This window comes from Ipomoea nil, unplaced genomic scaffold (genome assembly GCF_001879475.1).
Source record: "Ipomoea nil cultivar Tokyo-kokei standard unplaced genomic scaffold, Asagao_1.1 scaffold1576, whole genome shotgun sequence".
NCBI classification, from domain to species: Eukaryota; Viridiplantae; Streptophyta; class Magnoliopsida; order Solanales; family Convolvulaceae; genus Ipomoea; species Ipomoea nil.
The window spans coordinates 4,361,795-4,377,088 of record NW_017618004.1 but is presented as its reverse complement, the minus strand read 5'-3'; the positions used below and the strand labels follow the sequence as shown (position 1 = coordinate 4,377,088).

The 15,294-nt window shown below is 34.9% G+C and overlaps 1 protein-coding gene across 1 annotated transcript; it reads right to left on the bottom strand.

Annotated features, from left to right (window-relative positions):
* Window positions 1–1,285: 1,285 nt before the first annotated feature.
* Window positions 1,286–14,021, bottom strand: LOC109190416 (nuclear pore complex protein NUP107). The gene is made up of 24 exons (XM_019340890.1): window positions 13,795–14,021; window positions 12,772–13,115; window positions 12,147–12,216; window positions 11,455–11,570; window positions 10,330–10,361; window positions 10,077–10,202; window positions 9,537–9,695; window positions 8,860–8,952; window positions 8,595–8,762; window positions 7,410–7,508; window positions 6,931–7,166; window positions 6,789–6,846; window positions 6,546–6,634; window positions 5,837–5,968; window positions 5,163–5,285; window positions 4,375–4,473; window positions 4,087–4,275; window positions 3,700–3,871; window positions 3,459–3,615; window positions 3,128–3,333; window positions 2,869–3,010; window positions 2,429–2,589; window positions 2,145–2,261; window positions 1,286–1,489 (listed from the first exon to the last, which is right to left on the bottom strand). Exons 1-24 carry the CDS (start codon window positions 13,872–13,874, stop codon window positions 1,421–1,423), a joined length of 3,237 nt encoding a protein of 1,078 aa, XP_019196435.1. The 5' UTR covers window positions 13,875–14,021; the 3' UTR covers window positions 1,286–1,420.
* Between the last annotated feature and the right edge of the window lie 1,273 nt (window positions 14,022–15,294).

Here is a 15,294-nt window from a genome sequence, read left to right as displayed (position 1 = left end):
TAAAAGTTTAGACACTTAACATGATTGCATGTATCCATTTATTAAACTGATGACAAAACATAATGCTATGATTAACAAATTGCATAATGGTTAAGCATAAAGCGCTTCCTTTCTTTTCCCATACCAAGAAACCAAACGAGAGGGCTATTGATCGGAAGAAGATAGAGTAGAGGCTCAGATCTGAGTTGTCGGGGCAAGAGAGAAGCCAGCGCCGCCATGGCTGCGAAGAACCGGTAATCCGGGTCGCCCCGCCAAGGTACGGGTGGATCGTCTCAATGCCCGAAAGGGTAAAGCCCAGAAAGTGCAGTGGGAGAAGAAATCATCACAGCCTCAAGAAAAAAACAGGCAAATTATATCATAAACCCTAGCATTGAACGTACACATTACTTAGTAGACTGCAGATCAGATGAGATGGAAATCAAGAAAAAACACAAGAAATTGTGTGTACTGTAGTAGTTTATGTTATCAGAAAAGGGCTGTTCGTTTTTTTTTTTTTTTTTTTCCAATGGAATGAAAATCATGGGCACAACAGAGAGGGGCAACCGCCCTTTCAAGAAAAACCCTTCTCTGTGGCCTCAGTCTCTCTGCATTTCTGGGCTATGGAGTGATCTACTTCCACTGTTGCGTTAAAGATGTTATTTATATTCATTCTTGTCCTGGACGACTATGTTCAACGGTATTTTTTAGTGTAAGGCATACTTTATGAATTACTCCCTCCGTCTCTCATTTTATGTGTACTAAAGTTATTTTTAATATTTTTTTGAATGCTACTAGCTCTATTACATTGTAGTATCTGTTCATATACTTTCTCAACCTACTGAAACACAGGCTCGAACTTACAACCTTCCAAATGAAAGTCCAACCCGGATACCATTAGACCACATAGTCCTTCCAAAAAACACAAAGTTATTTTTAATATAATTTTTCATAATATTAAATTTAATATTAATATACAAAATTTATATATTTAAAAATGCTATTAAATACAAAAAATCAAATTTAAAAATAAATAAAAAATATTATAAAAAAAATAAACAAAAAAAAAAGATTTATTTTGACCAATTAATAGTAAATAGGACAGAGAGTATTACGCAAAAAAAATTATCTAGTACATATTATTATTTTGCAGAATATGATTAAAGATTGCAATGTATATTCCCAGGCCACGTAAAAAGTTGATTTCGAGGCAGCACGGGCAGCAATTAATTGGCGCCTAGACACAATTTTTGTAACATTGCCAATTAGATCTTATTATAGAACAAGGGGTTAATTGAACACTTGTGAATAGTAGATGGAGCTTATTTGACACATATGCCAATTAAAAATGAATAATTAAACAGGCATATAACTGATATGCTAAATTTTAACATTACACTATCCCAATTCACAATTCCAAATTTCCAATATTCAGTATACATGATCAAAAATTACTGGACTCCTCAAGCGCCATCTTGTAAATTTCATATTCCCTTAAAAATAATAAAAATTCCTGCAATAAAGAAGCAAATTTCAGGTTCAATATCTGGCAATTACAACTTAGAAGATGAGATGAAATGAAATGAAAAGACACAACCCAACCTACGGGTGTTCAATCGGTTAACCGAACCGTTTTAACCGAAGTTTTTTTTTCTTTAACCATTAACCGAACCGAAATTTGCTCTACCGAATTCACCGATTAACCGAACTTTTAAAAGCTAAAATTTAAAATTCTAAAAATAACACCTAAAATAATAAATTCAATTAAAATAAAATACATATCATAATAAATTCATAACAAAATATACAAAAACATTAATTATAAACTCCAAAAACCATAACTTCAAATTAGTATTAGTATTTATATTTATATTATTATTTATATATATATTAAAAACTTCGGTTAACCGTTCGGTTAATTCAGTTAACCGACCTTTCGAACCGAATTAACCGTTAACCGAAATTTTAAAATTTCTTTAACCATTAACCGAACCGAAAAAGTTCGGTTCGAAAACGGTTAACCGAACTTTGTCGGTTCAGTCGGTTAACCGAAAATTATCCGAAGTTTCAAGCAATAATTAATTGCAATAACCTGAAAGCTCATAAAATAAAGAAAAGCTTGGAATTTTTAACGATTTAAAGTTGATTTCCATGAGAGCGTGTCTTACCTGCAACTGATGCTGACTAAACAGATTAAGATATCCAGTTTCGGGATTAGTGACCAGGTCAATTAGCTCATCATGGTTTTGAGGTGGCTTGCCAGACTCCATCAGCATGGCAGAAACCTATAAAAATGGTTTTAGAAACACAGATGGTGACGTTTATTGACCAAAAGGCAAAAGCTGAAACAAAGATGGTTGCATTTGAAAGTTTACATTTCAACAATACATAACAGATAGTATAATATGGAGAAAATGGATTGAGAGTGTGAGTTTCGGACATATTAGGTTACCTGCATACACCGGAGAATTAATTCAGGAATGCAACACCTGCGACAGAGACCCCTCACTACATATGTAGCAGGGCTTTCGATAGTGCCATCATTTCTGGAATACCATGCATCTAATCTAGAGATTTCCATTGTTACTCCAGCTTGAAAACGAAGCATCTCTCCTGCATTGAAGAAACAAAATTACATCAAGCCAAGTCACTATCATAATTGCATATTGTAACCATAAGCAATTAATTCATCAATAATACATTGCCAGTTAATACAAGAGTATTCTCCTTCCAATTTATCTTTTCTATGGACTACTTTCTGCATTGTGAAAAAATGAACTTTAATGAGAATCAGAACTTGGGTGAAGGATGTGCATACTACATTGTACAAATCTTTCTACAAACTCCTCTTTTTCCACATTTTCAGAGAACTGGAAAATTGCCTTTATTTACCTTTGAAGCCAGCAGCAAGCACTGTAGCAAGAATACCACCATCATGGAGCTCTGGAGATCCAAGCCCATCACCCTCTACCGCCAAGCAGCGTAAAACAACTTCAATGCAGTAGTTGTCCTTAGATGAAATGGAGACATTCACCTGCATTAACAATTTAATGTTTTTTGATTTATCGTTTCCTTAGATGCCAACAGTAAAGAAAGTATCCTCACATCTTTTATTATCTATGATATCTCTCAAAAAAGGGTAGGAACATACCATCAACTGACGGTTTAGCACTTGTTCCTCGCTTACTGAAGAATAGAGTGCACTCATCAATGTTGCACACAAGGTGGCATCTGGAGTCATACATTCACCTGAAGATAGACACAGCATTGCAACAGCATGCAATTCCAGAAATATTGGTTCATCTGTTTCATATATAATTTGATCTTGAGTTGGAACCAGCCAAGGATTTCCTTCTCCTAAAACACACGGAAAATTAAAATAAGAATTAAAAAAACAGAGCAGAAAGTGAGGAAGAAATCTATCGGAGAAACAGTTGTGATTATGTATCTCACACTATCTCACATCCTTTAGGTTCACTTACTTATAAGCAGTAACAAAGAAGTCTGCAGTGTTTCTCTAGCTGCTGTTACTGCTCTATTCTTTTCCTCATCAGATAATTCAAGTGGAGAAATTTCTGTATTCTCTAGTTCAATTTTTAGCCAGTTCCGGTATGTAGCATCACATGAGTAGTATACATTCTGTTTGACATGACAGAATAGGAGTGTTATCTCACAGCATACAGGAGCTGATAACAAACTTAGTAAACAATTACAAAATCATACCCAATCCTGGAACTCTCTCAGATTCGCGGAAGCATCATAATCGTCAGTGGAAACACCTTCAGTTGGATGTTTCAAAGGCTCAGCAAGTAAACTAAGTAATGTGTGTGCTCCAACTGGCATTGCTGGAACCCTCCACATTGAAATAAGAGCAAACTCCCGGAAAAGTACATTGCTACAGAAGTGATTACAGCAATTTCAATTACATAAAGAGAGCACATATTCAACCACATTCATAGAAAAACTTTATGGAAAAGAACAATGAAAGTAATCCACCAAACAAGAAGAGAGGACTTGGTGATGGTTCACTTACAAAATGTAAAGTCTATCATTGTTCCCTTGGGTAAATGTAAAAATTTGGAAGGGAACAAGAAAAAAGTAAATAAATACCTATGCCTCAATGCCCGAAGAAGTAGTTTGGCACTAACATCTTTTGCATTGTTGATTGTAGAGGGGGGTGTAAAACAAAGCCACTGAACAACCATAGCTTTTTGAAGGCTCTGCAGCCGGTGTTGCTCTGCAACATTGTTTGTGCTATCATATTTTTCATCTCTGATTTCTCGGGACCTTGATAAAACCCTGCACTCAAGAAAATCATTCTTGACTTTACCAACTCAATTTTAACAAATAAATGTTGTAATAGAATCATAAATTATGCTTCAGAAAAATAACAAAAACCTCTCAATGATTTCTTCAAAACTGCCTTTTGAATCATCTTCCGGAGTAAATGGCAAGTACTCAATGGCAGAAAGAAAGATCTTATATCTGACATGGACACTGTTGGCAGTGGAAAGAGCAAGGGCATGAGACATTTGATGAGGGACCAAGTAAGGACAAAAGAAACTATAATTGATCAAAGTAATGCTTCCAAATTTTCATCATCCATACTGGTTAGGTAATAAAAAAGGAATGCATTTTCTGGCCTTTTAAATATTTTCTAAATAGACTTTCATATCACTCTGTTTATCTAAAACAACCCTGTTACTGGTAGGAATCTTAATCAGGAGTTACCATGTCTACTGGTGGTGTATCAGAAAGCATTAAGACTCCATATCATAATTGACTCTACGCAGCTAAATTATATACCTAAAAAAGGAAATTGTGTATCCAATAAAACTAAATTATATCAATATTACAGCAACATTAGGCCATTTAATGGCTAATCCATTCTACCCTGTTTTGTGTAATTTCCCTTGAAAAAGTGCACAGGATTGACAGGAAATTACAGCTATGACTATACTCGTTTTATTAAGTGCCAATATTGGGGATTAACAAAGCGAATGGATGAACGTTGACCCAAAACAACTCCAAGAATTGTTTTTTCACCTAAACAACAATAAGATGCACTCATCTGATAACCTACTAACTACAAATAGCAAAATAAAGTTGAACAAAAAAAAGAAAAAACAATTCATAAGAAAATGGGTAAGGTAAGAAAACAGAAATTCTGCAGTGTTGTTCATCACCTGCTGTTCAGACGTAACTCCATCATATGCAAAAACAGATTGATGCAACGATGAGCAGCAAGTTGAGATGCATATGTGCCAACCAACTCTTCATGATGATTCGTAAAAAGAAACATAGCATATCTGAAGTTCGAATTCATAAAGAATGTGAGCATGTTATATCTATGATAACCAAAAAATAAAAAAAAAAGCTGTGACAGTAGTTAATTTATTAAGAAAACTCAATAATGTGACAGTGACAGACATAAAATATGGTTTGGGGTGAAGGGTAATGTAAAAACTAATTAATAGTATAAGTAAGCAGATATTAAGACAGGTGTGTAAATTAATGGATGAAAAATTTTATACCCAGAAAATTCAAAAAGTAACTTGTTTTTCATGGATAGGTGGTTTGAAACAGTAATCTTCTTTTCTTTAAAATAACATCAGCCAGAATATTTCAGAAGAGCAAATATATGTACAGATTGGAAAAAATCAACTAATTCATAAAAATATTTAACTGTTCTTTCAGATAGTATAAAAGGGAAAACAATAAAAACACTCAAGAGTATGAAGGAGTGCAGAACAAAACTAAAAGAAAAACAATAAAACTTGGGATTAACAATAATAATAATTTTTTTGGAATGCAAAGCAAAAAAAAAAAAAAGAGAGAGAGAAATTGTTGAAGCACTTACATGTGAATAATAAGATCTCCAACTGTCATTATCTTCTCTCTGAAGACATCGTTAATCTGATCAGCAAGTAAATACCGAATTACAAGCACTAGATGTGCGCCAAAACGCATCATCTGTGGATCACCATGAGGCCTGGTAACGGAAGAATAGTCCTCCATAAGTACTTAAGAATTCTACTCAATCAACTAAGGTAGTATTTCACAATGGTACACGTTCAAGAACTACCAATTACATAATTATCTCCATGTTAACAAGGACCACCAACAACCAAAAGTAACATTCATTCTATTAAGACACAAACCCCTTTTGTGAACCAAGTTTGACATTCAAGGACAGAGAACACTGCTCATTATCATTATAAAAATATTGATTAAATATAAAATAAAAGAAAGATGGATAATAAGCTAGTAAAGAGAATAAGAATATCAGACTAAAGATAATGCAGATATATTAAAGTCATGCAGACTAAGCAGTGTAGAGTATGGCATAAATTTGCACAAGGACTAAGAACCAAAGTCCATAAATTGAGCTCTGCTGCATAAACTTAACTGAATAGAATCTCAGACTAAGCAGTATAGGCATATGTACAACTATCTTATGTATGACAATAAGAAAGCAGAGTGCAGAAGTGTAGAACATGGCAGAAAACTTGCAGATGGACGTACAACAATATTAGTCAACAAAATGAGCTCAGCTGCAGAAAATTTACCTGAACACAGTTTCATCATATTCAGCTGGCGATATCCACGACCAGATAAGATCTAGCAGATGAGGAATGTCACCTAGCATAAGATTCATCTGTTGACAAACTTCAGTTACATAAACAATGCAATGCAATGCAATGAAAGTTCAAATGTCAGCAGCCCAATTAAAACAGTCGGATAGTCATGCACAACAGTATGTTTCAAATGCAAATATGCAATACATAAGCCCCCTCCATTGAGATTGTTACCTCAATTTGTCTCTGCTGATCTTTGCATGACTGTGCAACAACTTCATGCACAGTGTCACTGTTATATTCAAATTTTAAGGAAATGATTAGGTTGGGAAGAGTCACTGCTAATAATAACCACAGAGAAGTACCATATGTTTACCTGGAATGTAGTTTCTGAAGCAACGCAGTAATGTGCCTAGGTTGCTGGTTCACAACTTGAAGTGGCCAACCATCTGAACCCATTATTGGCTGAGAAGCACCATTTTCCTGTTCCAGACTTTGGTCAAGTGCTTCTTCAAAACTTTTGAACTGATTTCTTCCACCCGGTTGCAGGCGTGTCAATTCAATATCAACCAGAACATCAAGCCATGATTTGGCCATTGCCCAACAGGCAGACTGGGAAAATAGAAAAAATCAAGTGTCATGAAACTTAACATACCAACTGGGTTTTCAAAGCATGATACAGCTTCTAACATGCCTGCTTCAAGAGGCCATGTGTGGTTGGTAGAAACCACCATTGGCAACCCAAATATTGAAATATCAATAAATTTAAAAAATAAAAATAAATAAATAACTAAAACTAAAACAAAAACTAAAACTGGAAGAATGCACTTTCAGAGGGGAAAGAAAGAGATATACCTCCCAATCTGTACAAATTGGAAGAATGCGCTTTAAGTTACTGCATTGTGCTGCATACACTGCTGTTTCATATTTACCTCCATCTTGCTCTGCAATTTGCTTCAGCATAAAAGAAATCAAATTATTACTTGAGGAAAATCTGACCATGTGCACTGAATGGACAAACATCAAATGGATATTTTTGTGATCCCTAATATTCTTCTGAATTGAAATCTAGTTATTATAATAACAAACTTAACACCTTTGAGAGGATGATTAATAAAAAAAAGCTAGTACTCCGTATAAGTCTGCTTGATAGAACAAGTTAAAATGTGCGTGGGTTCTCCTTTTTGGCTCAAAAGAACATTAGTCAGACTTCCATGTTTTATTAGATCCAGAAATAGACTGCACAAGATACAACTGTGAGGATAATATAAAACACATTTTGGTAAGTGATGGAATGATGGTATCCTGCCAAATCCTAAATAATTATCCTTCATCGTTTGGTCTCATCTAGAAGATTAAATCTGATACATTTGACAAGACAAAGACAAGATAACTCAACAGTTGCACCACATTCCAAGACAACAAATGTGTCCCCCTCATTAATATTGTATGCCATTTAATATGACCCTTGAACTACACAAGACCCCTCTTATAATTTAAATAGTGGGTCTTGAGACAAGTTAGAGATTCTTTTCCAGCTCTCTACCCCCCCCCCCCCCCTTCTCCATGATGTCTCCTCTACAAGAATGGAGTGTCCATTTAATAACTCTTATACAACCCAAGACCCCTCTTAATATACATAGTTGGTCTTGAGACTCGTTAGAGATTCTTTCCAGCCCTACCCTCCTCTCTTCTTCCTCCACAATGTCTCATCTACAACAATGAAGTCTCCATCAATGGCTTCTTAACAGCCCACCATATACATGTACACATCAACTACAAAAAAATAAAACCCATCTTGCTCAACTTGGCTCAAAAAGACCCTTGGTTTTTCCGTTTTGGATTTTCACGTTAAAAATCTAGTCTACTATTTATTATTTAGGTACTATGAACTAGTACACCGAGTTGACTAAACCCATCAATAAGGAACCAGAAGATTTTTTATTTTTTTATTTTGATAATGGAATCAGAAGATAATGACAAACAATTTGATGAGTAATATACTGAACAGGGAAATTTTAACACTTTTGCTCCATCTACCTCTGATGCACAATAACAAGCCCACTTCCAAAGGCGTCGCTGGTGACCAATGCCAGTTTCCAGTTCAATGGATTGCAGAGTCCTAGTCTTTCCATTTTTTACCAGGGCGTCAATGGAGGGACTCTGGTCAAACCGTCCAAATGGAGACAAAGTAGCTGCCCTCCATTGCTGTTTACAACAAAATTGAGATCACAATAAACACCCATTTACTTGAGGAAATAAAAGCATGTTTAAGGAAATTGAATTTGTCAAGCTATTGGCTTACCTGTCCAGCAGAACGACAGAGGTTGAATGCTTCTTCCAGTCTGCCAGCCCTTATCAAGATCCAAACGTCTTCAAGAAGTGATTCATCTTGCTTCTGTGGGCACAAGAAATTTATATTTCAGATAAGAGAACCCCTAATTTATCACTTAAACTTCTATGGCACCAACTATTGGAAAATACCCCACAATAATCAATTAACAACTGAAAATTTTAATCTCGTAAAGATTACTCTTTTAACTTTTAATCCATCTATAAACTTCATAGCTCAAGGAGAGCATCACCCAATTGCTCAAGATTCAACTTTTGAAATTAGCAAGCTTGTGATTGTGATAATCTTATGCAAGCTTCCATACGTCATAAAACAGGGCAAAATAGAAATATAATTGCAACATATTTCTCAATTCTCATACTATCCAGGTAGTCATTTACCATTACGCAGATGCACACAAAGAAATTAAGTGAAGATAAAAGTTGATAAAATTAGAGAACTCAAGTGAAGAGCATAAGGGAGTCAATGGCAAAAAACTATGGCTATTTACATTAAATTCTGTATAGTTATATTGAGAAAAAATGTATTTAAAATCCCCAAAATAAAACCCATATGTCATCCAAGAGAAGATAAATGGCCAAGACTGACGATGCAAATATGCACAAAACTACTTTTATGTAAGAATATACCTTGTCATCGGGTAATAGTTGAGCCTGTTCTCGTGTTGGGGCATCAAAATCCAAATGACTAACTGTCTTTGCATTCAAAGAACCTTTCTTTATGAAGCGTTGAGTCTGCTGCCAAACTCCAGAATTTGGGAGATATGTACCTACATGAGAACCCCGCACCTGCAATATAAAATTAAGATGGATTCGACAACATGGATCCAACAAAATATCATAATTCAATACCTAAATGAAGACAAGTATGTCTGATTAAACTGCCACTATCCAACATTTAATTTGAATTTTTCCTTTACAAGACTTTCATTTTGATGCTTCCCCTAAGAAAAAGAATTTGAAGGAAGTTTTCACATCAGGACATTCATTTTTTAAAAATATATCGAGTATTTGGGATAGTTTAACAGTAAAAGTAAAAATAAAAGAAACCTTTGACTGTATACTTGGAAGATATTTTTACAACATTAACTAAATGTTCATATCTAATGGTCATAAAAATAGATAATATCATAAAATAAACAGAATAAATGTGTCTCGCAGCTTCATTACCTCCTTGTCAAAATCAAGGGCTTTTGAGGCTAACCCTTCAAGCCACTGAACAATCCGAAGGCAGAGCTGTGCAGTAAGATCTCCATTAACAAACTGGCAAGCCTCCAAATGTGAAGTTGTTGGGAACTGTAAACACCAAAAGATAAAATAAAGATATTGAAAAGGAAATAGGGAAATAAATATCGAGGAAAGTACATAAATTATTAGCAGGGATTAACAATCATGAGTGTCTTGAGAACAGAAGGTGCATCACCATCATTAGATCCTTGGGGAGTTCCTCATTTCCTGTGAAAAAATGAAGAAATTATTAGATTTTAAAAAATGGGTGAATAAATATAAACATTATATCCAACCTTCATGAAGATGAAGAATAATGAAATTAACACAAGGAATGTTACTAGTGACAGCCAAAATACGAGACCAGCAGATAAAAGTATAAAACCAATAATTACATTATTTACATCAGAGAACCTTAAGGTTCATATTTGTATAACTAGAAGATTCATACATCCCAGTATTTATTTGGGAATTTTGAAATTCAAAGAATATTGTAGTTATAGAGCCAAAATACAAGACCAGAAGATAAAACAATAGGGGAACAATAGCACTTCTGTTGGTGCATCCAGTTTTGCCAAAGTGATGCTTTTAGTCCCCCAAATGAGTAATGTGCAGTGGAATTAGAGTGAGGAAGTGACATCAATGGCTGGTGTAAAGATGCTTAGACTCAAGAAGACCTAAAATTATAAGTTTTTCACTGTATTTGTTTGATACCCAGGAACCAAAAGTGAAGGGCCAACAATTGAAGGAATGAGTTTTCCATATCCGCATCACTTAGAGATCAAAAATGTGATTTCCACAAACAATAGTTGCAACAGAAAATCTAAAAGTTCATATTTGTATCACTATAAAGTTCAAACTTTCAAATATTTATATTGCAAATTTGGATGCAGCATTAATGGACTAGAGAAAATAAATAACATTCTGACTGCACATTCATATTCAAAACACATTAATATTAGAGCATAAATGATGCCTGACATCAGCAGAGAAAACAGGAGTACCAACAATGTGCCAACTTTTCAAGAATGTATCTAAAATTCATGTATGCATATATACACTTCAAAAGGCATATAATTCAAAGAGAAGCAATCATGTGGCTATATGTGAAGTCAGTCAAATAAGCAATCACACAACATACACCTTCAAATGCATTTAATTCCTTGGGAAACAATAATATGGTAATTTGTAGGTCAGTCAAATAAGTAATCATACATGATCACTTCCTAAAAGCACAAACAAAACCAAGTATTTCCTATACATCAATGATCAATATGAACATATCAAAGCATAATACAGATGATGGCTAAAGACTTGTTACCTTTTCCATAGAGGTACCACAGGAGAGACCATGATGCAGCCTCATCAAGCAAGAATCTTGCTTTCTGCTTCATCAATTTGTCCTCCACAATTCTGTGCCTTCCACTAAACCCAAATCTAAAAGAAAAAGTAGTTGAAGAAGCAATCAAACAATAGAAAGAAGCAGTACTAGTCAGCAATTTTAACTGCACAACAAAGTGAAATACCAGGACCCAGCAACTCAAACATTCATGTTAAATGCATGCATACATGAGAGCTTCAATGTCATGGTATGATGAAATCTCAAAGTACGTTAATACCTTATCTTACCCTAGGCAGTTGCACACTGCACTACATACAGAAGAAATGGCAAGATGACTAGTACATAACTACTGCATGATTTTCTTTCATTTTCAATGAAGGGTAAATGAGGATATTAGACCCAACCTCATCCCTCATAGATGCTGACTAGAAAAGTAATCAAAGGCCAACATATTTGAGAATTTCCTGACCAAGTTAGTGCATCTAACAACAGCAATATTCAATCAACCTTGTATACGTAGATGAATTTTTAAGAAAAAGCTCATGTTAGCCCACAGGTCATGCAAAAGGATAATCAAAGGAACTATTATATTAGTAGTAAATAGTAAATCCAATATTTCCTTATCGCAAATAGAATCATTAAAAAAATTATATCTAGAACAAGAAAGGCACCTAATTGACTCTGAAACATTGCGGCAAGAATTCTCAAAATGTAATACCAATTCAGGTATAGTCATTAACCCTGCATCATAGAAAATTGCATATGTTACGCAAATGGCAGAAAAGGAGCTTACTGATGACAAGCTTGAACATTGAGATATTCTGATTTCTCAGAGCAAACTAAACAGAGTGATAAACTTGTCAAAACAAAATATTTAGTGAAAAACTGAGAATGATTACTTTTTACACAAGCCCTGGCAAAAATAAAATAAAACTCACAGCTAACTGATTTGATTTTTAAAAAAGATACATGTATTAAGAAACTTTTGCAATGTGATTCTTTCTAAAAATCTCTTTTCTGTGTGTTATTGATAAGTGTCTCACAGAATCTCCTTAAAAATTAAAGAAAAGTACCAAGGACAACATAATAAAGAAACTACTAGTTGGGATCTTTAATATTCTTTCCTAGTAGCAAGAGTATTGCATCAATACAACTGCAATGGACATGTTAATGTAATCTGAAGATTGAACTAGTGATGGAAGAATTATGCTCAAATTGAAGAATCAGACTTTCAAAACATTTTTTTATGCAGATATAATATTAAAGATAAGATAGATATATTAAAGTAAAGAGAACCTTTAAGAGCTGAATCCAATAGCGAAGCAAATAAAGAAAAGGTTGTGCCCTCATCATCTACCACTGCATCATGCTCCTCCTTGCATGTTTTAAGGGAAATGCTTCCACCTTGGCGAGTGGCATCGACACCAAAATCTGTCCCGGAAATTACATGGCTCTCGAGAGAAGATCTCCATTTTGTGTCATTTTGCATCTTTAGAGGTGTTGTTACATGATCACTATGAAGGCTTTCAAATTCTTGCTTGATACTTTCCAGAAAAAGAGCTGAATTTGACCTAACCTCTGCTAACCTATCAGCTGATTTTTCTCGGTGCGGAGATAGGCTAGAAGGAGAATGTCGTTTGCTGCATATGGTACTTATAGATCAATGTTTATCTATGATAAGAATACCCTAAAAGTCTAGCTTACCATGAGCCAAATATTTTCATTAGCAAAACAGATATGCATGTCAGAAATCAAACAAGCATGTGAATATACACACAAATATATACATAAAGAACATTTCCCATCTAAAGACACTTAATATGGAAGACCTGTAGCTATCCAGAACATTTTATATTGTATGGATAAATTAAAAAATCAAATCCAATTTGCTATAGGCTATACCAAAATCAGATTTACACCTTAAGGACTTTATAGCTCAAATTCTGGCACTTAAGACTAAAGCTTTAATTAGTTTTTTCTCTTGTTTCTTTCTTTCTCTGACCTTCTGACAGATGGAAAAAAAATGAATTTCTTTTCACATTTCAGTGATAAATGGAGGCCACCTGAAAGCTAAACCAAGAGCCCACTTTGCGACTGTTTGGCAGAACAAAGGAAAAAAAATTCTCTGGAACCCCAAGCGCAAAGGTTCAACCCAACAACTCTCTTTTATAACTTAATGATGATTTAATTTGGAAAAGTCATCAATATTCAAGTAGATATGGAAATGCAGAAGCTAAACGAGCAAGGAATCCCATAGAAATTGAATGAAATATGATTTGAGTCGGGGAAAAAGCTGAGAATTGCTCCGAGACTGCTTACCCGTATCGACGAAAGCGCTGTCTGATACTGAGATCTTCGGGGTCAAAGCTGCTGGGGGAAGTCTCCATATCCACCTCCATTGTGGTAAACACCGAAATTTGATGGTCCCAAATTCGTGAAAAATCTCTGCAACGGTGGTACTTGAAGTAAAGCTTAAACCCTAGAGCTCTAAGCGCGGGAAGGGTACTCACTCTGCTTTCCGTCTAGGATCCTGAATTCCTGACCCTATAAAAAAAAACAGAGAACGTTAGTTATGCTTCTCAATAATTATTATTAATATATTCTGTATTTTTAAAAAATTATAATAATATACTTATTATTATTGATTATTGATAGTTTTAATAAATCGAGTCGCTTACTCTTTGTGTTTCAATAGATTAATAAATTATGTATAAACATATATTATATTATAATAAATTAAGTAATACTAAAAAAAAAAAAGATCAAACCTATCATAACTAAGAGAAATGTATAAAATTTGATGGAAGAGAATAATGCTATACTCACAAGTCACAATGCCCTTTAAATGTTGTAATCAGACTACAAATTGACTGAATAAGAATAAAATACTATAAAATGGCTAATGACACAAATGTCAAGCCCATTTATATGATTGCATAGTGACTTTCTCTAACCAACGAAGGCAAAGACCAACTAGTTGATGATTGTGAAAATAATGACGTCTAAAGTGGACAAGTCCCCCCCCCCCCCCTCCCTCCCTCCCCAACCCCAATACTACTTTTGAGGCCATGGCAAATAGTGAATCTTGATGCTCAATGAGTCCCAGTTACACTCGTGTCCTTGCCAACCGTCAAGTGTCTCGCGCAAGCTGCAAACAACACATCACGTCACGAAATCACTAGAAGACCATCAATTGTCAAACACCCCCGTCCCCACCCCTCTCCACATTTCATGTTGTCGACAACCCAGTCAACTGGACGACGAGCGATACCGCCCCAAGCGTCTCACCCCAAATCACATTTGACAATCGTCAATGCTGTTTGGCCACAGTCTGCCATCCCCAACGACACCACAATCCAATGATAGGGATACCCTGGTTGGCTATGAACTAACCTCCTTTTTTTCAATTTTTTCCTATATTCTACCCCTTTACATGTTTGCCAAAAAACGCTCTTAAAGCCAGTCTAGTTCACTTTCCACTCCTTTGCGCTCTTGGCTCCCTTAACTTTATGTTTTACTAAACTTTAACCCTCAAACTTTTCTCATCTCCTCACTTCATACCGCATCCCTTCAGTTTTTGCGCCTTTGTCCACTTTACTTTCACTTTATATTAGTTTGGACTTCATCCCTCCAACATTTACATCCCAACCCTCTTAACTCTACTTCTTAGCCCACTCCAAGCCCTTAACTTTCTTCACTTCGTATTTAGGCCCCAAAAACATTGCACATAAATTATGATTACTCAAGGTTGCAAAAAACGTTAGGCGCCGATTTTTTTATTTTTTTATTTTATTTTTATTATTTTTTTTAAAAAAAAAT

Coding starts and splice junctions, on each gene's coding strand:
- LOC109190416 (XM_019340890.1), bottom strand. CDS start 13,874: ATGGAGGTGGATATGGAGACTTCCCCCAGCAGCTTTGACCCCGAAGAT. Junction 2,590..2,868: donor GCTTGCTGCTGGCTTCAAAG/GTAAATAAAGGC, acceptor TCTTCAATGCAG/GAGAGATGCTTCGTTTTCAA. Junction 2,262..2,428: donor TAATTCTCCGGTGTATGCAG/GTAACCTAATAT, acceptor CCATTTTTATAG/GTTTCTGCCATGCTGATGGA.